Genomic DNA, 22651 nt, shown 5'->3' with positions numbered 1-22651 from the left:
CCCCCTAGCTGTGATGTGTAAGAGCCTGAACTAAAGTGAATAGGACGTAGGGCGTTGGGCATGGAGTGCCGAATTTAAGGGAGAAAAGGAAAATGACTAGTGTGGGTATTAGTACAACATAATTGTACTGTTTCTGAGCCTAAAAATTGGAAATTTATGGTAATTTGGTCAGATCTGGAAATCATGTTTTGATGTTATTTCTGAAAGTGTATATTAAAACACTGTAGTGTAAAATGTTGTGAAAAATGACTTTACAGAAACATAATTTGAACATAAGTAGTCATATATATACAAATAAATGATTTATAATCAAAATTATAGTTATTTTTATCAACCTTAAACACTTTTGACTAATACAATTCACCTACTTTTTGTTACTCGATGTTCCTAAAAACAAAGCAGCATTTATTTTTAGACATTCTGTAATGCCACCTTAGGATCTTGATTTGTTCATATTGGATGGATTTTAATTGTACAAATTTAACTTATAATGGAGTTTTGTAGACATTGCCAAAAGGTGAGATCACAGACACTGTGATGCTTATAAGAATCTGGATCACATTTTAATAAAGCTATATATGGTCTTTGTACATATGTGTATATATACACATATATATATATATGTATGAAGGTATGTATATATGCAGGCTTTGCAGTTTCGTACTAGTGGTAAAGAGCCTGCCTGTCAGTTTAGGAGATGTAAGAATCTCGGGCTTGATCCCTAAGTCAGGAAGATTCCCTGGAGGAGGGCATATCAACCCACTCCAGTATTCTTGCCTGGAGAATCCCTTGGATAGAGGAGTCTGGTGAGCTGTAGTCCATAGGGTCACATAGAGTCAGACATGGCTGAAGTGACTTCGCGTACTATACATATACATATTTCCCTTCTGAGCCAAAACAAAACAATACTATATTCTTAAAGATAAGTCATTCCTCCCACTTATTTAATTTATCATACACTCAGTAACCACAGAAGCCAAATCCTTTTTTGTTTTTCATCTGACATCCAAGACTAAAGCATGATACCTGTTGCTGTGATGCGTGACCAACTCCGAGCATTCCACCCTGGCTTGCCATCTCCAGTTGAGTGGTTGAGGAGTGAGCTTCAGGGAAGAGATAAGTCAGCTGGTGACTGATGGTGTTCTCTTTGTTCTTCCTTGAGTCCCAAGTATTTCTCTTTGTTGTGTACATCAGTTCAGTTCACTCTCTCAGTTGTGTCTGACTCTTAGCGACCCCATGAATCACAGCACGCCAGGCCTCCCTGTCCATTGCCAACTCCCGGAGTTCACTCAAACTCACATGCATCGAGTCAGTGATACCATCCAGCCATCTCATCCTCTGTCGTCCCCTTCTCCTCCTGCCTCCAATCCCTCCCAGCATCAGGGTCTTTTCCAATGAGTCAGCTCTTCGCATGAGGTGGCCAAAGTGTACATACAGGATATTAAATAAACATAAAATATTTGTACATTCTGATTTTTCTACTGCTGAACACTTTCTTGAAAGAGAGGTAGCAGATCATTGTGATTTATAGTTTTAGGTTTTTTTTTTTTTTTTTTTTTTTTTGCTGCACAGTCAGACTGTGCCACCTTGGTCAAACCATATAACTTCTCAGGACTCTGGCTGTTTCATTCATACACTAGGGAAAGGACATAAGTGACCTCCAAGGACATCTCACCTTTAGACATGAGTTTGTTGAAACACAAGTTTCAGTAGTATAGAAAACAATAAGACACCCACTGGCACCCCTCAGAAACAAGTGAGTGCCAGACACTATTTATAAGACTAGAGTGGCATGTTTGATTAACTGTATGAAATTGAATTCTGACTGAATTACTTTAACTTTTCTTTAAAGTTAAAATGAAAGTATTGATACCATTTTAGTGCTAGACTATAAATTTTAAACAAAAGACCTATAAAATTTGTCATGTCACATCATGTTTAGTCGCTTTAGTTGTGTCTGACTCTTTGCGATCCTATGGACAGTAGCCCGTCAGGCTCATCTGTCCATGGGTTTCTGCAGGCAAGAATCTTGGAGTGGGTTGCCATGCCCTCCTCCAGGGGTTTGCCATGCTCTCCTCCTCCTCCAGGGATCGAATCCACATCTCCCTCATTGCATGCAGGTTCTTTACCATCTGAGTCACTAGGGAAGCATGGTATCAATTCCACTACATCTAAAATTTTTGGATGTCTGAAATTGAAAAGTTAAAGTGTTAGTCACTCAGTTGTGTTTGACTCTTTGCGATCTCATAGACAGTAGCCTGCCAGTGTCTTCTGTCCATGGAATTCTCCAGGCAAGAATACTGGAGTGGGTAGCCTTTCCCTTCTCCAGGGGTTCTTCCTGACCCAGGGATCAAACCCAGGCCTTCTACATTGCAAGCAGATTCTTTACCAACTGAGCCACCAAGGCTTAGTCTAGTTTCAACAAATAACTTTCTTCCCTCATAATTTTGAATATGTATCTATTTTGCATAAAAGTAATTAATTTATAACATGTTTCCATATGTTTGATAAATATTACATGTAAATTATCAGGCTACTGTGAAAAAGATGTACCTTTTCTCAAGCTGTTACAAAGAAACATTAAAGCTTTAATGGGCTGTTATTATTATTCATTTAAAGACACTGGGTTTTGTTAGCTATTTTTTCATAAGGAAGAAAAATAATATTTGCTGAACTCTATTGATATTTTCATAGTTTTACTTCTTATGTTCCCATCAGCCCATTTATTTATTCAGACAATATTTACTGAGCATACACCATGTGAAGCCTGTTTGCTAATGACAGGTTACATAGCAGTTATGGTCTAGGAGAAGAGTAAGACATTAAAAACAAAATGCTCATAATACGTATTTAATTTTATTAATAATATTCACTGTAAGCTGTGAAAGTAAAGTATAGATATTATGATATCCTATATTGAGGGACCTTATTTGGTTTTAAGAATCAAGATAGATTCTCTGAGGAAGTGACATTGAACTTGAGACCTGAAAAATACAGTTCGCCATAGGAAGAAGACAGGAGATGAGATTCCCATGCAGGAAGGATAGAACGTGTGAAGTGAACTGAGGAATTGAAAGAAAGCCAGGTGGCTGGAGTGAAAAAGGGAGTGGAGTGGACAAGGCACTGGATGAGCCAAAGTGAAAGAGGTTGTACAATGGTGGATCTGTAGGTCATCTTAAGGGTTTTACATTTTGCCCTGAATGTAATGGAAAACCATTGAAGGGTTTCTTTTTTTTTTTTTAATTAAAAAAATTTGTTTATTTTTGACCCTGTTGGATCTTCATTATTGCATTCAGGCTTTCTCTAGTTGCGGCGAGTGGAGGCTACTCTCTAGCTGCTGTTCATGGGCTTCTCATTGAGGTGGCTTCTCTTGTTGCAGAGCACAGGAGCTAGGGAATGCAGGCTTCAGTAGTTCCAGTATTGGAGCTCAGTGCTTGTAGCGCACAGGCTTATTTTCCCTGAGGGATCTTCCTGGACCAGGGATCGGACCCAGGTCCCCTGCAGTGGCAGACAGATTCTTAACCACTGGACTACCAGGGAAGTCCCCACTGAAGGTTTTTTTTAAAGGTTAATGACATGATCCAATTTATATTGATTGTGATTTCTTTGGTTTCTAAAGCAAGGAAATAGGAGGTTCTTACAATGTTCAGAGAAAGATGCTGGTGGCTTGAACTATGTGGTAGCTGAAGTGATAGAGAAATAAATGGCTTTGAGATATATTGGGTAAACAATCCACAGGACTGATGATTAATTCCTTTTGGGATAATCAGGGAGAAAGATAAGTCATGCATAACTCTGAATTTTGTGGATTGATAAAATGAAGGGCTTCCGTGATGGCTTAAATTGTTAAAACTCCACCTGCAATGTGGGAGACCTGAGTTCTGTCCCTGGGTTGGGGAAAATCCCATGGAGAGGGGACCAGCTACCCACTCCAGTATTCTGGTGTGGAGAATTCCATGGACAGAGGAGCCTAGAGGGCCACAGTCCAGTTCAATTCAGTTCAATTGCTGAGTTATGTCTGGCTCTTTGTGACTCCATGGACTGCAACACATCAGGCCTCCTTGTCCAACTCCTGGAGTTTACTCAAACCCATGTCCATTGAGTCAGTGATACTATTCAACCATCTCATCCTCTGTCATCCCCTTCTCCATGCACCTTCAATCTTTCCCAGCCTTCAATCTTCCCCATCAGGGTCTTTTCCAATGAGTCATTTCTTCGCATCAGGTGGTCAAACTATTGGAGTTTCAGCTTCAGCATCAGTCCTTCGAATGAATATTCAGGACTGATTTCCTTTAGGATGGACTGGTTGGATCTCCTTGCAGTCCAAGGAACTCTCAAGAGACGTCTCCAACACCACAGTTCAGAAGCATCAATTCTTTGGCACTCAACTTTCTTTTAGTCCAACTCTCACATCAGTACATGACTACTGGAAAAACCATAGCTTTGACTAGATGGACCTTTGTTGGCAAAGTAATGTCTCTGCTTTTCAATATGCTATCTAGGTTAGTCATAATTTTTCTTCCAAGGAGCAAGCGTCTTTTAATTTCATGGCTGCAGTCACCATCTGCAGTGATTTTGGAGCTCAAAAAAATAGTCTCTCATTGTTTCCCCATCTATTTGCCATGAAGTGCAATGATCTTCATTTTCTGAATGTTGAGTTTTAAGCCAACTTTTTCACTCTCCTCCTTCACTTTCAAGAGACTCTTTAGTTCTTCTTTGCTTTCTGCCATAAGTTTGGTATCATCTGCATATCTGAGGTTATTGATATTTCTCCCAGCAATCTTGATTCCAGCTTGTGCTTCTTCCAATCCAGCATTTCTCATGATGTACTCTGCATATAAGTTAAATACGCAGGGTGACAGTATATAGCCTTGACGTACTCCTTTCCTGATTTGGAACCAGTCTGTTGTTCCATGTCCAGTTCTAACTGTTGCTTCCTGACCTGCATACAGATTTCTCAAGAGGCAGGTCAGGTGGTCTGGTATTCCCATCTCTTGAAGAATTTTCCAGTTTGTTGTGATCCACACAGTCAAAGGCTTTTAAAGTCATAGTCAGTAAAGCAGAGGTAGATGTTTTTCAGGAACTCTCTTGCTTTTTTGATGATCCAGTGGATGTTGGCAATTTAATGTCTGGTTCCTCTGCCTTTTCTAAATCCAGCTTGATCGTCTGGAAGTTCATGGTTCACGTATTGTTGAAGCCTGGCTTGGAGAATTTTGAGCATTACTTTGCTAGTGTGTGAGATAACTCCAATTGTGTGGTAGTTTGAACATTCTTTGGCATTGCGTTTCTTTGGGATTGAAATGAAAACTGACCTTTTCCTGTGGCCTGTGGCCACTGCTGAGTTTTCCAAATTTGCTGACATTGAGTGCAGCACTTTTACATCATCATCTTTTAGGATTTGAAATAGCTCAACTGGAATTCCATCACCTCCACTAGCTGTGTTCGTAGTGATGCTTCCTAAGGCCCACTTGACTTCACAATCGAGGATGTCTGGCTCAAGTTGAGTGATCACACCATCATGATTATCTGGGTCGTGAAGGTCTTTTTTGTATAGTTCTTCTGTGTATTCTTGCCACTTCTTCTTACTGTCTTCTGCTTCTGTTAGGTCCATATTTTTCTGTCCTTTATTGTGCCATCTTTGCATGATATGTTCCCCTGGTATCTCTAATTTTCTTGAAGAGATCTCTAGTCTTTCCCATTCTATTGTTTTCCTCTATTTCTTTGCATTGATCACTGTTTTACAGTCCATGGGTTCACAAAGAGTCGGACATGACTGAGTGACTTTCATTTTCAAAATAAAGGTACTATCTGTCAAAATGGAAAAGCCTGGGGTAGAGCAGATTTTAGAAAATCAAAAAATGTGACATCTCCCCCATTTTACAGTAACACTGAAACTTAAAAAGACTGGGTTCTTGTTCACAGGTGCACTTGCTGGGCAAGAGCTGCATTGTCATAGCATCTGCACAACGCACCTTGCCCTTAACAAACTTTTGTGTTTGCTTTGATGTTATAATGCCTTCAGCCTCTACCTGTGGTCCTTCAGAATGTTGGCATTTTTCCATTTGGCCAAAGTAAAATTTCTTATTGTGCTGTTCCATTGGCTACGTAAGTCCCCATGAAAGTTGCAAGGACACTGTAGCCCAAATAAAAGCCTTTGAATCAGGTCCTGCATAGGAAGAGAAAGCTAAGCTCTCAATTCACACTGTAGGTACTGAGCCTGTGGCTTGAGGGATGGATAGTCGTGCTTGAATTGACAACTGTGTTGCTGAGTGCGAATGGGCTCTTTATGGACCCACTGGGCTGCTTCTGCCCAACCTTTAATCTTTCCTAAGCTCCAGACCAGGAATCAAAACTGGTCTGCCCAGGACTTGAGGCATTTTTCTATGAATCTGAGGAGCACTCTAAAGGTTTGAATTCCAACTCTACAACTACTAGCTCAGTAACCTTGGGCAAGTCACTTAACTTCTCCCAAGTGTGATTTCTTCATGAACAGCAGTAAGATCTGTCTCATTAAATTTATATGAAGACAAAAAGAGACAACACATGTAAAGAGTCTTATCTGGCCCATGATAAGCTGGCCATAGACTCTGTTGTAGCCTCTGAGTGCCTGGTAGAGATAACTTTAGTGAAGTGATGCATTGTCTGATACTTCGTAAACCCTTACAGTTGTTATTTCACATCTTTCTCAGTAATGCTAGAAACTTTCATATAAAGAAAATATTAAAGTATGTGAAAGACAGTAAATGGCAAAATTCCATTGGCAAGCCTTTGAACTGTAGATACTAAATAAACCTGATTGCTTCAGTAATAAATTGACTAACATTCTCAGAGCCACTTCTTATTTAATTCTCTTTACTTTATCAGAATCTCTCAATAGCATACATTGTCTGTTCTTTTTAGCTTATTTGGACATTACTTTCATTTACTTGGGAGCTTGGAGGAGGATGTACCAAAAATATATCCATCACCTCTTATGAGCTTATGAGTCATATATTGTCTCTTATGTTCACTTCTGTAAAGCAGTGGAAGCATCCCTTAGGAACTGATTTGATGCAAATTAAGAAATACCAGCATAATCTTGTTGCCTTCTGCAGAGGGTTCCTGAGATATTTGGCAACAACCTTGTTCCTTAAGCCATAAATTATGCCCCAGGGAATGAGGTCTCCAATAGGACTATCCTTGAACTTGACTGCCATGGCAAGGCACCGACACCATTCATCTGGGGCCAACTTACCTTCTGTAGTTCCTCACAGATCAGATGGGTGCTGAGCATTCTCTCTCAGTCTAAAGCAGCTAGTGAAAATTAAATATTCAAAAAATTTAGTTAGCAGCTCTCTTGACTGTGTTATTAACCAAAGGCAAAAGAAAAAAGGTAAAGAAAAAAATTTTCTAAATGTTAACATCAAAAGTATTTTTCAGTTCACCCATATATACAGAGAGAGACCTAAATATTATTATTGTCATTGCATTTCCCAATGAGACAGTGATTTTCTTAAATTTTTTTTATTCATATAGGCAGACTTAAGTAGACAGTGATGTAGCAAGCAGGGGCGATGGCTGTGCAGTGTTCCTTAACAGGAAATGAGATTGCCAATTTGCCACCTCAGCACCATCCATCTCGTCTGCCCTCCTTCCCTCTGTGACATGCAGTCAGTTACACAAATATTTGATTTTCATTCTTTCACTGACTTCAAGTTGTAACCCTTTCCTGTGCCTGTCTAGTTACACATGTGCCTTGGTTTATAGACCATATGAACATATGTGTTTGAGTGTCTGTAAGTTCACACAGTTTCAAAATCCCTTAGGAAGGTAGGATTATAAAAGAAATCCAAGGAAAATACCAGTACAAAATAAGAATTTTGTTCTAACAAGTTCATTATAACTCATAAACATAATTTTTTTTTTTTGGCCACACTGTACGGTATGTGGAACGTCCCTGACCAGGAATGAGACTCATGTCCCCTGCTGTGGAAATATGGAGTCTTAACCACTGAACCACTAGGGAAATTCTCATAAGTATAATTTTTAACTGTTTAATTTTATATTATATTTGCTTATAATAATATTGCTCTGAATAAAACATTTTAATTTCCCACAACTTAAAGTGATCTCAGTTTCTTTATCCTAAGGACATGGAAGTTAGATAAGTATTCACAAGGGGTTTCAGATGTAGCTGTAATATTTTATTTCTTTAAAAAAGATACCAAGCAAATATAAAAATTTTTTAAATTAAAACTGAGTGTTAAGTACATGGATGTTTTATTATTTTAAAATATTTTTTCTGTTTCGAATATTTCACAATAAAGGGAAATATACAAACATGTTTAGGTTATTCATGCTTTCCTCTTTTTTTTGTTTCTATAGAAAGTATTCATCTTTTCTGGAACATTTAGAAAAAACTTGGATCCCTATGGACAGTGGAGTGATCAAGAAATATGGAAAGTTGCAGATGAGGTAAGGATGCTAACTGAAGTAGTTTTGGAAAGGGTTGCTCATAGACACACAAGATTGGTTATCGTAGCTGAGATCATTTTGTTACTTACCTTTGTGCATGTCGGTACACGTGTGTGTATAAATTTCAAATGGAAAACTCTAATACTCCTGGAACACCCACCTCTTTGGATTAGACTTTTTCTCAGTGGTCAGTCAGGCTCCAGAGCCAGCATTACTTTAGACTTCCTCCAGAATGTGCATCACTGAGACATGAACTAGGAGAGACCTAGACACCTACAGCACACCAGGATTATTCACAATCCAGAGAAGCTTCTGTCCATACCTTCTCATCTATTCCCCATCTGGGTTCTGAAGGTTTCCCAGCACAAAAACAAAGCTTTGGTTTGATATGATACACTTCTCTGGAAAGCACAGGTTTAGCAAAAGGGAGATGATAATTTTAGAGGACCTACAGGTGGCTACAGTCTTCTCTGGAAGTCACCAGGAGTCAACTGCCTTCGGGAGCATTTGTCATGAGCGTCTCCATGCAAAATATGATACTAAATGACCTAGATATGGCATGCTATATTCTTTGAGGTCATTAGTACACCATAGGAAATACATGGTTTGAAATGGAATCTAACTTCCTGAATAACAACCTGTATCATAATGAAATAACAGCCTGTTTATAAAGAACAAGTGGTTCATTATAATTAAAGGTATTATACAGAGGAATTTAGAGTTGGTGGAGAGAGTAAATGGAAATCTTGGCTTGCTTGATATACACTCTAGCTGTTAACTAATAATTCTTGAAATACAGGCATCGTATTTAAGAAAGGAGAACATAAGTTGTTCTAGTTTATTAAACTTGAGGTTTATGTCCAAAGATCGGAATGGTGCCTGACTACAGTTATGGGACTTAAGAACGTTAGATGCAAAGGCCTTCTTAGAGAACACTGTTTCCAACATATTTGGAAATCTTTTTATTCCAAATTTTCTTTCCTTGTCTGCCTCCCTTCAGAGTGGATCTTTCCAGGAGCTTTGACATGCCCATGAGTTTAAACACTTACCCATTGAATGTCTAACCTTAACATGCCCCTAATAAAATGCACTTAGATTAACCGTCTTCATTATCAAAGTTTCCTTATTACTGAACAAACAGGGTTTTTAAAGAAAACATTAACTAAATTGCAAGTGACACATTTTAACGTCTTTGATGTGACTTCAGAGAATGAACTATAGGAACACAATGTGGTGGGAGAGAAACTTTGAAAGGAAGACAGAATACTTTATAAAATCTGCAAGTATTGCCAAGTCACAATAAAATTTACAGGAAATCAGGGTCATAAAAATAGTCTAAAGTTTTAGAAGACATGGTTAAGATTTTTTTTATCATTACAATTCTTATTTTAATGATATATATTTTAGACATTCAAGTTATGTTACAATCTCTAACATATTTTCTTCTTTATGAATTTGAGAACAGTAATAGGTAAAATCCCATCAGCAAGTTGTATCATTTCAAAAGTTTTACATATTCAAATTTTGATTGTCATTGCCAAACTGCTACACAAAATAAGATATACTAATGATACTTCTAACAAATTTTCATTATTTATATTATAGGCAACTGAGAATACTCCTGACATTGGTTACTGATTATAGTATACAAATTTAACTACCCACCAGAAAATTTTCAAAAGCTCTCAGAAAAAAAATACTCAAAATCACAGAAATTCTGTTCTCACAGAAGTATATATGGAAACATTAAAAAAATACATAGCCACTTAAACATTTTATATAAAAATTAACATTCATTTAGATATAAATGAAGCAAGTTTATATACAATTAAGGTTATAACTGAAATTCCATTTCCATATTTTTTTCAAAAAGAAAAAATGTAAAGCAATGAATATATTTTTAAAAAGAAATTATCCTATCTATATCCCTAAAACTAATTTTACATATGTATGTGTATATACATTTACAATACGTTTGTATATGCATATACATTTTCAACCAGGACGTTTATATGGTATAGCAAAATTACCATTACTTTATGTTAGCTATGAAAATATGACTTAAATGACAATTCCCTTTTAATGTCTTCCTTTCTTCCTAAAGATAAAAATAAAATCCTTTGGGCATTTTTCTTTGTTAAAAGTATACAATCTAATCTTTTCCTATGAGAATCTAACAATCTGAAGACATGCAGACAATCTATGTATCCTCATGCCCCAAAACTCACTGCATAAACACCCAACTGTAATGATAGACCCAAAATGGCAGAGTAGAAGGTCAGGGGCTCATCTTCTTCTGTGAACTCCAAAATTACAACTCGCTGCTGAACAACCTTTGACAGGAGAATGAAGGATCCCACCAAAAAAGGATACCCCACATCCAGCAAGACAGCTGGAGGGACGAAATTACATTTAGAATCAAACCCCATACCCGCCAGAGATGCTTGGAGGGCTCAAACAAAACCTTGGGCTCACCAGGGGATGCCACAGAGTCTGCGCCAGACCTGCCTTTGAGTATGAGTGTCTCCTGTGGAGGTATGGATCAGCAGTGGCCTGCCGCTGGGGCAGAGGCTCTGGATGCAGCAGACCTGGGTATAGCATAAGCAGTTTAAATGCCAGTATAAGGCAAAAATTTTACCTGTTTAGATTTTTATTTGATCAGCTCATATTTAGGTATATCTTTTTACTGGTCTTTTTAAAATAATTTGCTGTTCATAAAGTTACTGCTGCTGTCCTTGTTTTAATGTCATGTATTTGAAGAGTAGTGATAAATTTTTGTTGAAGTAGCCTGAGAATAGAGCACAGACAAAGCAGCAAAAGCCCAGAGAAACAGAAAATACATTGGCTTACAAGTTACGGGGTCTGCGTTTAATCCTGTACGGTTGATCATACACTTTGCTCAAATAGGACCATTCGGGGATGTGTCCATTATTTACCTGGACAGGAGACTGGGACGAAAGATGTCAACCAGGACTGGCCAGGGAAAACTGGGATTGAATGTCATCTCATCCGGTCCTCTCTGTGACCTTAGTGTGACTCGTTTCTCTAGAGGGAAATGAAGTGAGTTATAGCAGAGAGTTAAACACTTGAATCTTATCCCAAGAGCACCTTCTTTGTAATTCCCCTTTCCCTGAAAGGGAAATCAAAAGAGCTCATGAAGACAATGTCAGGCCAAGAAATACTCTATTTCTACCTTGGATTTGGCCCTACACTACAGTGTGGAACCTTTGCACATCTGGACTGGATCATGTGAAGCCATGAGGAACATGCCTAGTTACAAGCTCTAAGACTTGGGAGCAAAACTGGTGGCCGAAGCAGCTCTTTTACCCTTTGTGCCTTAGGCCCAGACCTTTATCCTGGCATTGTACGCCTTATCATTCAACGGATGAATTTAAAGCAAGTCCAAGGGAGAGAAAGAGTTTTTGTCTATGATCTGGAACTATGAAAGTCTAAATTCCCCACCCTTAAACCACTGAGGACCAGATATCTTCTGCCTAGGAGCCCTGACTACCAGCTGTGTAGACCAAGAGAATTTCAAAGGAGGCTGAGTCTTGAGGGAGAAAAAAAAAGTAGACCCCTAACATTGTGGACTAATAAATTGGTAGGGTTGCTATCAATTTTCAGGCTAGTATGTATAAGAGGCCCAGCCTAGGGCCTGGCAAGTAACAGTCAGTGAACATTAGCTATAGTATAGAACAAATAGTCATGTTTTCATGTGGTCTTTATCTGGTCAGCTTTTATATGTTGCTGTTTGACAGAATCCTATTTGTTGTCTTACTTTACTTACTCTTCCTGGAAAATATCATGCATCTTCATAGCTCTAACTAATTCCTCTGTGCTGCTGCTAAGTTGCTTCAATTGTGTTCGACTCTGTGCGACCCCATAGATGGCAGCCCACCAGGCTCCTCGTCCCTGGGATTCTCCAGGCAAGAACACTGGAGTGGGTTGCCATTTCCTTCTCCAATGAATGAAAGTGAAAAGTGAAAGTGAAGACTCTCAGTTGTATCCAATTCTTAGCAACACTATGGACTGCAGCCTACTAGGCTCCTCCGCCTCTATGCTACTGACTCCCAAATCTGCTTGTTCCCAGAGCTCCCTCACTGACATTTCAGCATGGACAGGCATCTTATGTCCATAAGTGAGTTTCTTAGCTGCACTAGCCACACAGTTGCCCTGCATTTCCAGTCTCGGTGAATGGCATCACCAGCTTCTTATTGCCCAAAGCCAAGATCTGGGGCTCATCCTTGACTCCCAATTTCTCCACCTGTCTCCACCTATTACGTTCTGTCAAGGATGTTTCCTGCAAATATCTAGAATATATTCACTTTTCTCTGTCCCCATCTCACACCACTCCTAATTCTTGTGTGGATTTTTGAAATAGACCCCTTTCCATTTTCTCTCTTACTGGCTCCTTACGGTTCATTCTGCCCTTTGCAGCCTTGCATCTGATTGCTTGTTTCTCCCCTTCTTATGGCTCCTTATTGCCTTTTAGGCAAAGTCCACACTGCTCATAGTTGATGTGATTTTGTCTCTGCCTGTCTCTAAACTCCCTCCCCAACTGCCCCTGCTTACCAGGATCCAGCTACACTGAATTTATTTGGTTCTGCTAAGGCACCTTGTGCTCTCTGTTCTGCAGAGGCTTTTTCACATGCTCTGTGGCTGGGACACCCTGCTAGCCCTTCACTACCTAACCCCCCCTCATCATTCAGGCCTCTACTTACACTTCACTTCTTCTCAGAAACCTGCCCTGATGCTCCGGGTATGAGGGGCCCCTCCTAGGTGTCTCCTGTACCTCCATGCCTGTCACAGCTTTTTCCACATGAGAGAGAGATTCGCCTCTTAACTTGTGCACTTCCCCCACGGGCTTGTAAGCTCCTCGAGGGCAGGGATGAGTCTCTGTGGTGTTTCCAGTGCCTAGAGCAGGGTGGGGCATGTGGATGGTGTTCAGTGAATATGGACTGACTGAATGAATGAATGATTTGATTCGTTTATGTAAATGAAAAAAATAAATTGTTCATGTGTAATGTGTCGTGAGGGCAGCCTTGTGACCCACACGGGTGTCACTGTTTGTCCTGAGCACGCTGGGGCTTGGCTGGGATGGGTGGGTGCAGCTCCCTCCCTCGGTTTCTGGTTCACAGACTCTTTCCCCACAGTGAGGTGCCCTGATGTTGTCTATCATCTCAAGCTCCTTCACCTCAGTCTCAGTGTTACTCAGTGTTATCCAAACTGATAGAATGGAGACTTTTTGGTAATTGTTTGCTCCTTAGATTGCTTATAAAATAGTTTCTTTCTTTACACATCAATAGTCAGGTAAGCTATTTTAGAGAGCAAGCTAAATAGCAGAAATAGTGGCCTTTTAGGTTGAAAGTTTGTCCTGGAAAACCTGTAGAGTATCAAAAGAAATGTCTGAAGGAGCTGACAGAGTCTATCTTTGTAACTACCTGCCAATGGACTTCCCAGTCCAACACTTCACTTTCCTTATTTTTTTTTTTTCATGTTTCCTTGTCACAAGAACAAACTCTTGCTCTGTAATAACATTTCAGAGTACAACAATTGCAAAAGTCAATACTTTTCCTTTTCAGACTATAACACATTTTTTAGTTTGATATGTCACAAAATAAAATTTGTTCTTTGTAAATAGCAGTTTGAAAGTATGTATGATTTATCAGTTCAACCACAGAAAGCTGGCAAATGCTTTTTTCCCGAAGTTCTTTATATCCACAAACTGTGGATGCTTTAAGTTATTTGCAATGCTAAGTTGGAATGAAAATAATTAGAAATGTTGAGATTCCATATATTTAAAATTCACCTTAGTTTGGACAGACTAAGCTAAAGTTTATATTTGTTTTTAATCTATTGAAAAATGGTTTGTGGCAATAGTGCAAATAACATGGAATATAAACACACACACACACATATATGTGCATATGCATGTATATTTATTTATTTTATTTTTAAAGAATTTATTCTTTAAATAAAATAAATTTATTTTATTTATTTATTTTATTTTTATTTATTATTTATTTTTAAAGAATTCTGCCGTTAAAGATCATTAAATTATATGATTTCTGTAGCAAGTTCCCTTTCAGTCTTTTTTTTTTCTTTTACAATAGCACTTTTCTCTTTGAGCAATAATTTCCCACTTGTTAGTTTTCTCCCCATCTGAACCATGAGTTCCTTAAGGGCAGAGCCTGGTGTTATTCATCTTTGAATTCCCAGGTCTGCCATAGTACCTAGAATTTAATCAACTCCCATTAAGAGTCTATTAAGGAATCTATTACTAAGCACACACACACACACACAAAAAATCACGAGGTTAATTTAAGCCATTCTTATTGGCACATGGAATTGGTAATAAGAGCTTTGTTATCTTTTCAAAACTAATTACTAGTCTGTCTTGCTTCCTATTTTCTCTCTAAAGCCTATTACCATATCAGGCAGGAAATAGGTAATTAATACGTTAAATATTCACCGACTTCAAATTTAAAGTTTTACTAACTTATGTTTACCTTTCTCTAGTGAATATGGTTTTAAAAGATTTTTACTATACTTGGTAGGGAGTTGATCAGAGAGATAGAAATGTGGCCATATGCACCCTAGATTGGTCTGCCTCTCCGTCACTCATTGTATAGTTTTGTTCTCTAAATATTAACAGTGCTATGTATTTAGGTACTTGTTTACTGTGTTAAGTTCCATGTGGGTAAAAACTACAGACTTCGTTCAGCCCTTTATCACAGGAAAGTACAGAGTATAACTCACTAAAGTAGCTTTCCCAGTGTGGCCTTAATAGACAAGGGTGGGAGTGATGTGAATCTAAAAAGGGAGACTACATACTGCGAAACATTCTTAGCAAAATCCTAACCCTGTTTCTAGGGGCATGATGTAAATCATTAGTATTGTAATACTTCCTGTTAACTTGCTTTCTACGGTAACTTACAAAGGGGAAATCTTACAAATCATGCTGTCATACCTGTGAAGTGTTTCAGTGACCAGGCCTATGACTTGGAATTCCCCAGGTTCTAACAATACTAATAGTTAGGGTGGATTAGGTGCTTACCCTGTGATACACTTTGTGGCCAGATCTTTCCACAGGTTATCTCATTTAATCTCCATTATAATCCTCATTATAGTCTATCCTATTATTTTCCCCATATCTTCCCCATGAGCTAGGTGAGACTTCCAGTAATACAGTTGACATCATCAGCAAAGGAGTGGTGGAGTACAGACTGAAAGCTACTTGTGTGTGACATCCAAGCTCTAGTATTTTATCAGTAGTTTTCTTGATGCTTAATTTGACTTTTAAAAAACTCCCCAATATTTCTGATTCTTCTGAAGGAAATACTGACTTACAGTGTTAAAAAAACTTCTTCTTTTATACTTTTTAAAAAGAGATTTTATAGAATCTGAAAAATGAGAAAACGGAGATATGCAGATGAAGTGACTGGTCTTAGGTCATGGTCTATAGTGGCAGAGCTAAACCTGGCACCATTTACCATTTGTCATTCGTCTTTAAATTTGGATTTTTAAAAATCATTCATCAAAGCTGTGTTTGTCTTGTTTGGTCAGCATTCTAGGGACACAGTGCACATTTGTTGAACAAATGGGTGGATGTGTTGAGGCTGGCAATGAGTCCAGCGAGGGCACTGAGCGCATGTCTTTATGCTCAGGAAGCTGACAGTCTAACAAGGGAACTCGTACCCATGCTTCTGGGACTGTGTGCCTGACTGACCTAGAAGCTGATCAGGAGTATTTGGAAGGGTACTCCTTGCTAAGCTACGGCACAGACCTGAGAAGGTCAAGGTGTAGAGGGAGCTAGAAGCTGTGTGTTTAGTGCTACTGGAAGTGAAGGTTGAGAGGGCTGGATCTGCCATATGAGAGAGTTCAGTTGTTCTGTCAGAACAGCCACTGTAGGTTTTAAAACAGAGAAGCAATAGGGTCAAACCTCTATTTTAGAAGGGTTCTTGTGGGGTTTTGGTGGAGAAGGAAATGGCACCCCATTCCAGTACTCTTGCCTGGAAAATCCCATGGATGGAGGAGCCTGGTTGGCTACTGTCCATGGGATCGGCAAAGAGTCGGACACGACTGAGCGACTTCACTATGTGGGGTTTTGGGGTGACCAATCAACTTGAGATCTATAGTATGAAGTTTAAGAGATGATAATGGCCTGGATTCAGTTGTTATTCAGTTTGGGGCTAGTGAGAATGAATAAGATTAAGAAGTATTTGAAAGAGGCCTGGGGCTGGAGATAGAGGTGAAAAATCATTTGTTTATCAGTGGTAGGCAAGACCTTAAGAATGAATGAGATCTTGGAAGAAGTATTTGGAGAGCTGGCAATGAGGAAAACTAATATTCAAGGGACAGGAAGAGAGAGAGTTACCTACACATGATAATAGGAAGGAATGGTTGTAGAGGGTGTGGTTTCTCATAAGCCAAGGACTAGATGTTTGAAGAAGGGGAAAAAAAAATGTTCTGTGGTCTCAGGCAGTAGAGACAATAGATGCGCACTCCTTGTTTAAGATTTCTAGATGACAAAGGGTAAATATTAAATAATAGCTAAAGGAAAAGCTGGAGGCAAGTGAGGGGTTTGTTTTATTTCTAAGAAGGGAGAGATGTAGCAGGTTCACAGGCTGAAGCCAATGAAAAGCGCAAGCTGAAGAGAGAAAGAACACAAGTCCTCCAGCTCCTCACTCCAGAGCCCTCATTCACATTCCTAGCTATTCACATCCCAAATTAGCTTTATGTTTGAGTCTTCAGAATACCTCAGAGTCGTCCCCTTTGTCTAATTAATGTGTTTACATTCCCTGCCATCTCAGACACTTTTCAAACATTGATGAATTCTCACAGAGTGAGGCTGCTTGAATGAGAAATCCAGTCAAGGAATATTGTCTACAATACATATCATGGGCCCACAGTTAATATTTACTGAAAAACACAGTGATGTGGGCCATCTCTAACTTCATCCTTAGGCCATTATCTCTTTCTGCCTGTATTACAGGTAGGTGGGAGCATATCTCACCTTCCAGTACTAAATCTCAGACTTCCCAAGGGCAGGATATAATAATTTATGTATCTCTTTAGCTCTCAAACACTCAGCAACACTTGGCAAAAATATGTATGCCAGTTCACATTTATTTGAATAAGTGGCATGATGAGGCAAGATTTCAGTTTTGTTTTATTTTGAAAGAATGTGTTTCTGTATCTCATTTGCACTTTCAACCTATTTTTTTTCTATCTAGCTTAAAAAAAAAAGTCATTGACCCTAACAGAATTCTCATATCCTACCCTAATATCGAGGCACCTTTAAATCTCCAGTTATACACTGCTAGTTTTTGTTTTTTTTTTGGTGGAGGAGGGGAGCTGTACTGTGCAGTAGAAGGTTGGTTTCCTAACCACTGGACACCAGTGAATTCCCAATATATCACTATTTTACATCCGGTAACTTTTACTTCATAGTTTGATCACTTTCTTAAAGTCAGTTTTTTTGTTTTTATTAATTAGTTAATTTATTGTAATTAGAAGCTAATTACTTTACAATATTGTAGTGGTTTTTGCAATACATTGACATGAATCATCCATGGGTGTACATGTGTCCCCCATCCTGAACCCCCCTCCCACCTCCCTCCCCATCCCATCCCTCAATGGCTTGCCGATTTTTTTAGTGCTACATTTCATTTTCTATTATGGCAGAGCAGAGAATGGAAGGTGGCATAAAAGACTCTGTTAGGATAGAGTAACTGCATTCTGTATATATTATCTTTTCTTTATCTATTGTTATATTATCGTGTCTTCAACTGTGTTTCCTTATCTGTGTATATCTTTATAAACCCTGAACTTTGCCAGTCGTCATCTCTTTAAACCCTATTGCAGGACCTGACACAGAATAGGAACTCATTGAAAATCTCATGAAAGACAATGTACAGAACTGAAATATTCTGTAGACCAGTGATTTAGAACTGCCAAGATTATACAGTCTTTTGTTCAATTAAAGCCAAGTAGCAAGAATGGTGGTGGTGGAGGGGAGTTGGTATGAAATTTAAACTTTTAGAACTCCTGTGTGTCTTTTCAGATTGTCAGCCTTTTAAGTGTTTTTAACCCTGTAGTACGTGAACTATCCCTCCTAAGCACAGCGTTTTTCCTCTTTTCTGCAGGTCGGACTCAGATCTGTGATAGAGCAGTTTCCTGGGAAGCTTGATTTTGTCCTTGTGGATGGGGGTTGTGTTCTAAGCCACGGCCACAAGCAGTTGATGTGCTTGGCCAGATCTGTTCTCAGTAAAGCAAAGATCTTGCTGCTTGATGAACCCAGTGCTCATTTGGATCCAATGTGAGTTTCAGAATTCCTGTCATTTACTAATATAGGGAGGAGAAAGAATCATTGAGACCTATTTCATATTGACACAAATTTCCATCAGGCTGTCATGTCTGCAAGCAGACCACCCTCTAGATATAAAATAATTGCCCAATAAAAAAATTACTACTTAACATGAGAACAGGTACTTATTTCCCAGTATTAAGAGCTGTGTTCTCTCTTCTAAGTGTAATTTTAGAATTTTAGAATTTCTTCCCCCTTATCATCACATGGTGAAATATTTAGTTACGCAGGTGTAATTGAATCCTTATGGTTTTCCTTACTATCCCAATTATATCATAGGAAATATTTATAGCACAAAACAAAGAACTACTAGTGATTATACATAATTAAAAACATTTATTTGGGAAATTTTTTTCAAACTTTGTGAAATTTTTTTCCCAAATATTTGTCCTATTTATTTATGAAAACTTAGAATCTATGCCACGGTTGGAAACTTGATTGTAGCTGACTCTGTCTCTCAATATTATGTTAAAAGGATTCAAGAAAAGAGAAGTAACTTAAAGAATTAAATTGATAGAACACTAGGTCTGTTATCAAGGATAGAGACAGATTATTAATGTTCTGTGGTGTTATGTATATATATATTTTTTCTAGAACATACCAGATCATTCGAAGAACCCTAAAACAAGCATTTGCTAATTGCACAGTAATCCTCTCTGAACACAGGATAGAAGCAATGTTAGAATGTCAACGATTTTTGGTGAGTGTTTATAATTTACCTTAGATTTCATCTCTCCTTTGATTCTTGATAACAATCTTCAATGTGATCATTCCTGCAAGTCACAGCAATGTACAAGCTCTTCCTTATAACATATGTCACACAACCATCCAGCTTTACTCAAAATACCTACCTGCCCAAGTTTCTCACTTTGATCTGAGCAACAAGGGGAGGTTGGAATTCAGCAAATCTAAAATAACAGCTTATCACTAAGTTACATTAATAAATTAGAATATCTATACTTATTGAGTCTTTTATTTGGGAATTAAGTCATAAAAAAGACTAAGTCCCAATGCTTTCAGAAACTAAATCTCCCTTGGATGTGATCCAGGCCAGGCCTGGATTGTCTTGCAATCTGATGTATGATTTCAATGCAGTTGGCAAAAGATTTATTTCATTTTTTAGCCATTATGTGGAGCTCATCTTTGTGCCTCTCAAACCACCTTTTCTTTGTGCTTTCCAAACTGCCACAGATTCTTTCAAGTGATGTGTACAAATTCCTTTGGGTTTAGTCAGAAGGAAACTCTGGGGATGATATATCACATCATTTCTATTAAGAATTTTGAGGCTCCTCGAGGTAAATGCTTTTCTTAATGAAGGATAGTCATTACCATTATTATTAATAAGCTTCAAGTGACAAATTAGGGGGCTGACTCGCAACCTCTTTGTTCAGCTTGAAGATGTGAAGGAGGCACAGTAAACTCACGCATGTGTGAGTCCCTAAGTCGTGCCTGACTCTTTGCGACCCTAGGTGCTGTAGCCCACCAGGCTACTCTGTCCATGGAATTTCTCAGGCAAGCATACTAGGGTGGGTTGCCATTTCCTTCTCCAGGTTATCTTCCCAACCCAGGGATCAAACCTGGGTCTCCTCTATAGCAGGCGGTCTCCTGAATTGCAGGTGAATTCTTTACTGACTGAGCCACCAGGAAAGCCCAAACTCAGGCATACCCTGACCAATTCCAAATTATTAAGCTTTAAATCCACTGTTGAAGACATCCAACTCATTATGGTGCTGTGGACTTTTTAAGGTTAATACATAGGGATCTAACATAAATAATTCTTGATTTCAAAGCCCACTTAGTTCCTCTAAAGTTTTCTGAAGAAGCACATTGTTTAGTACTGTACCAATTAAAAAAAAATCAGCTTCTAAGTAGAAAATTACAGCTAATATCACAAATGGTAGAAGCTCTATAAAGCAAAAGGACTCAGCAGTGAAATGAACAGTCCCTGGCTGTTCAAACCATGAGCCTCTGGATGCTGTGTTCTTCCTGGCTTTCCTCCTCCTCTGAGCTGGTGCCGCTCTTGCCTTACTGTGGCCCGCCCTGCCTCCTTGTCCAGGATCTCACTAATGGCCACTTCCCTAGGTCATAGAGGAGAACAAGGTGCGGCAGTATGATTCCATCCAGAGGATGCTGAGCGAAAAGAGCCTCTTCCGGCAGGCCATCAGCCCCGCAGACCGCTTGAAGCTCTTGCCCCACCGGAACTCGAGCAGGCAGAGATCTCGGTCCAACATCGCCGCTCTGAAGGAGGAGACAGAAGAAGAGGTGCAAGAAACAAAGCTTTAGAGAGCAGAACAAACGTTTGCCTGGGATGTTCACACATGGGAGTTGAAGGAAAAAGTTTCTGCCTCAGAAAACAAGGAGGAATGATTTTTTTTGAAAAAAGAAGGAAAAATTGGGGTAAAAGGAATTAAGGACACTCCTTTGGGTCCGGATCCATGGCTTCCTGGCAGTGGTCAAATTGTGTGACAGGTACTTCAAATCCTTGAAGATTTACCACTTGTGTTCACCAGTCAGCCTTTCCTGAAAACTTTTCCCTTTGGTGGTCACTGAAAAAGTGGCTGTAAACGTCAGCCAGATTAATTCTTCAGCTTACTGTTTAGTCAGACTTACTCATTTGTAATAGTAGAGAAGAACTGTAATTATACTATTTAGAGATACAATTAAGTAGTGCTAACTGGAACTTGAGTGGCTTGTATCAGTTTATGTACCTTCTTCTCTACTCTCTCCATGATGTTTAAAAACACAGATATATTGCCTACTAAGGATTCAGACAGTCCTATTTCCAAGCAAGGAATGGAATGCCATGAGAGGCTCAAGACAGCACATCAAATATGCACCATGCAACATCTAAGTGTCAGGAGACACTAAGATCTTAGTGTCAGGAGACAGAACTTCCCAGTCCTGGAAATCAGGCTTAGTACCGTTCAGCAATACCCAATTCCAAATAATTTAGACAATCAGAAAACATCCCTTAATTGGGCTACGGGCTGTTATAGTCCCATGCAGGGAACAAAGATATAGCTCCCTTGATGTGGCAGTGAATGGTTCTGCTTCCAGGAAGTAGCAAACTTATAAGATGTCTGAACTGAAGGATGGCTGGAAAAATGCTTTAATGCATATTGGTACAGGAAAACCCTTCATAACACAGAAGTTCCAGGTACAGAGTGTGCAGGCAGAAAGACCGTGGGCACTCCAAGTAGATGTACATGAAATTCAAAGATCTAGGTATAGAGAGGGTGATGTGTGTTTTCAGGCTACCTATGTGCACTTCATGCTGTACATACTGAGTGGGAGAAATAATGGGCACACTGAACACTGTAGAGTCAATCGTGAATTTTATATTCTTCTGTTTTATAGTTTTGTGATGCAAATGAAATTTTCTCTAGGAAATATTTATTTTAATAATGTTTCAAACATATATAAATGGCTGTATTTTAAGAATGATTATATTATGGATTATATTTGTATAAAAGAATTTTTATATTTGAAATGTTGACTTTTTATGGCACTAGCTATTTTTATGATACATTACATTAAAACTGGGATGGGAGGAAACCTTGGGGGAATATTGAGGGGCTGTTGACCAGGGTCTATGTATTATGTTGCTGCACAACCTGTGTGATTCCCAGCCCACATGCTGGTTCTGTCTTAGATGCAGTTCTAAAAAAATGGTACCACAAAATCTGACCACCCCTATCAAGAATACACTGCCTTCTCAACTCCAGACTAACCATTAAGATTGCATTCTATTTATTATGGAAAGGGAATATCACGTGTCAATAAAATCCATGTATTTGTGTGAAACTTGGCTGTTTTCAGGTGTGTTCA

At 38.8% G+C, this 22651-nt stretch overlaps 1 protein-coding gene across 13 annotated transcripts in view; it reads left to right on the top strand.

Annotated features, from left to right (window-relative positions):
- Window positions 1-22651, top strand: part of CFTR (CF transmembrane conductance regulator) — a 318775-nt gene that overhangs the window by 196351 nt on the left and 99773 nt on the right. For 11 of the 13 annotated variants that reach the window (XR_008717817.1, XR_008717819.1, XM_055590287.1 and 8 more), the window contains 3 exons: window positions 8365-8454; window positions 18603-18775; window positions 19418-19523. Coding sequence is in view for 11 of the 13 variants with exons in the window: in XM_055590287.1 (XP_055446262.1) it covers window positions 8365-8454; window positions 18603-18775; window positions 19418-19523 (369 nt within the window). In the remaining 2 variants the exon portion in view is untranslated. Of the gene's footprint in view, window positions 1-8364; window positions 8455-18602; window positions 18776-19417; window positions 19524-20905; window positions 22621-22651 lie in introns of those variants that run through there. The other 2 variants (XM_055590286.1, XM_055590292.1) reach the window with 2 other exon arrangements.

Source organism: Bubalus kerabau, chromosome 8, assembly GCF_029407905.1.
Source record: "Bubalus kerabau isolate K-KA32 ecotype Philippines breed swamp buffalo chromosome 8, PCC_UOA_SB_1v2, whole genome shotgun sequence".
In the NCBI taxonomy this organism is placed as follows: Eukaryota; Metazoa; Chordata; class Mammalia; order Artiodactyla; family Bovidae; genus Bubalus; species Bubalus kerabau.
The sequence above is the reverse complement of the archived record's forward strand: the minus strand, read 5'-3'. Positions and strand labels throughout refer to the sequence as shown.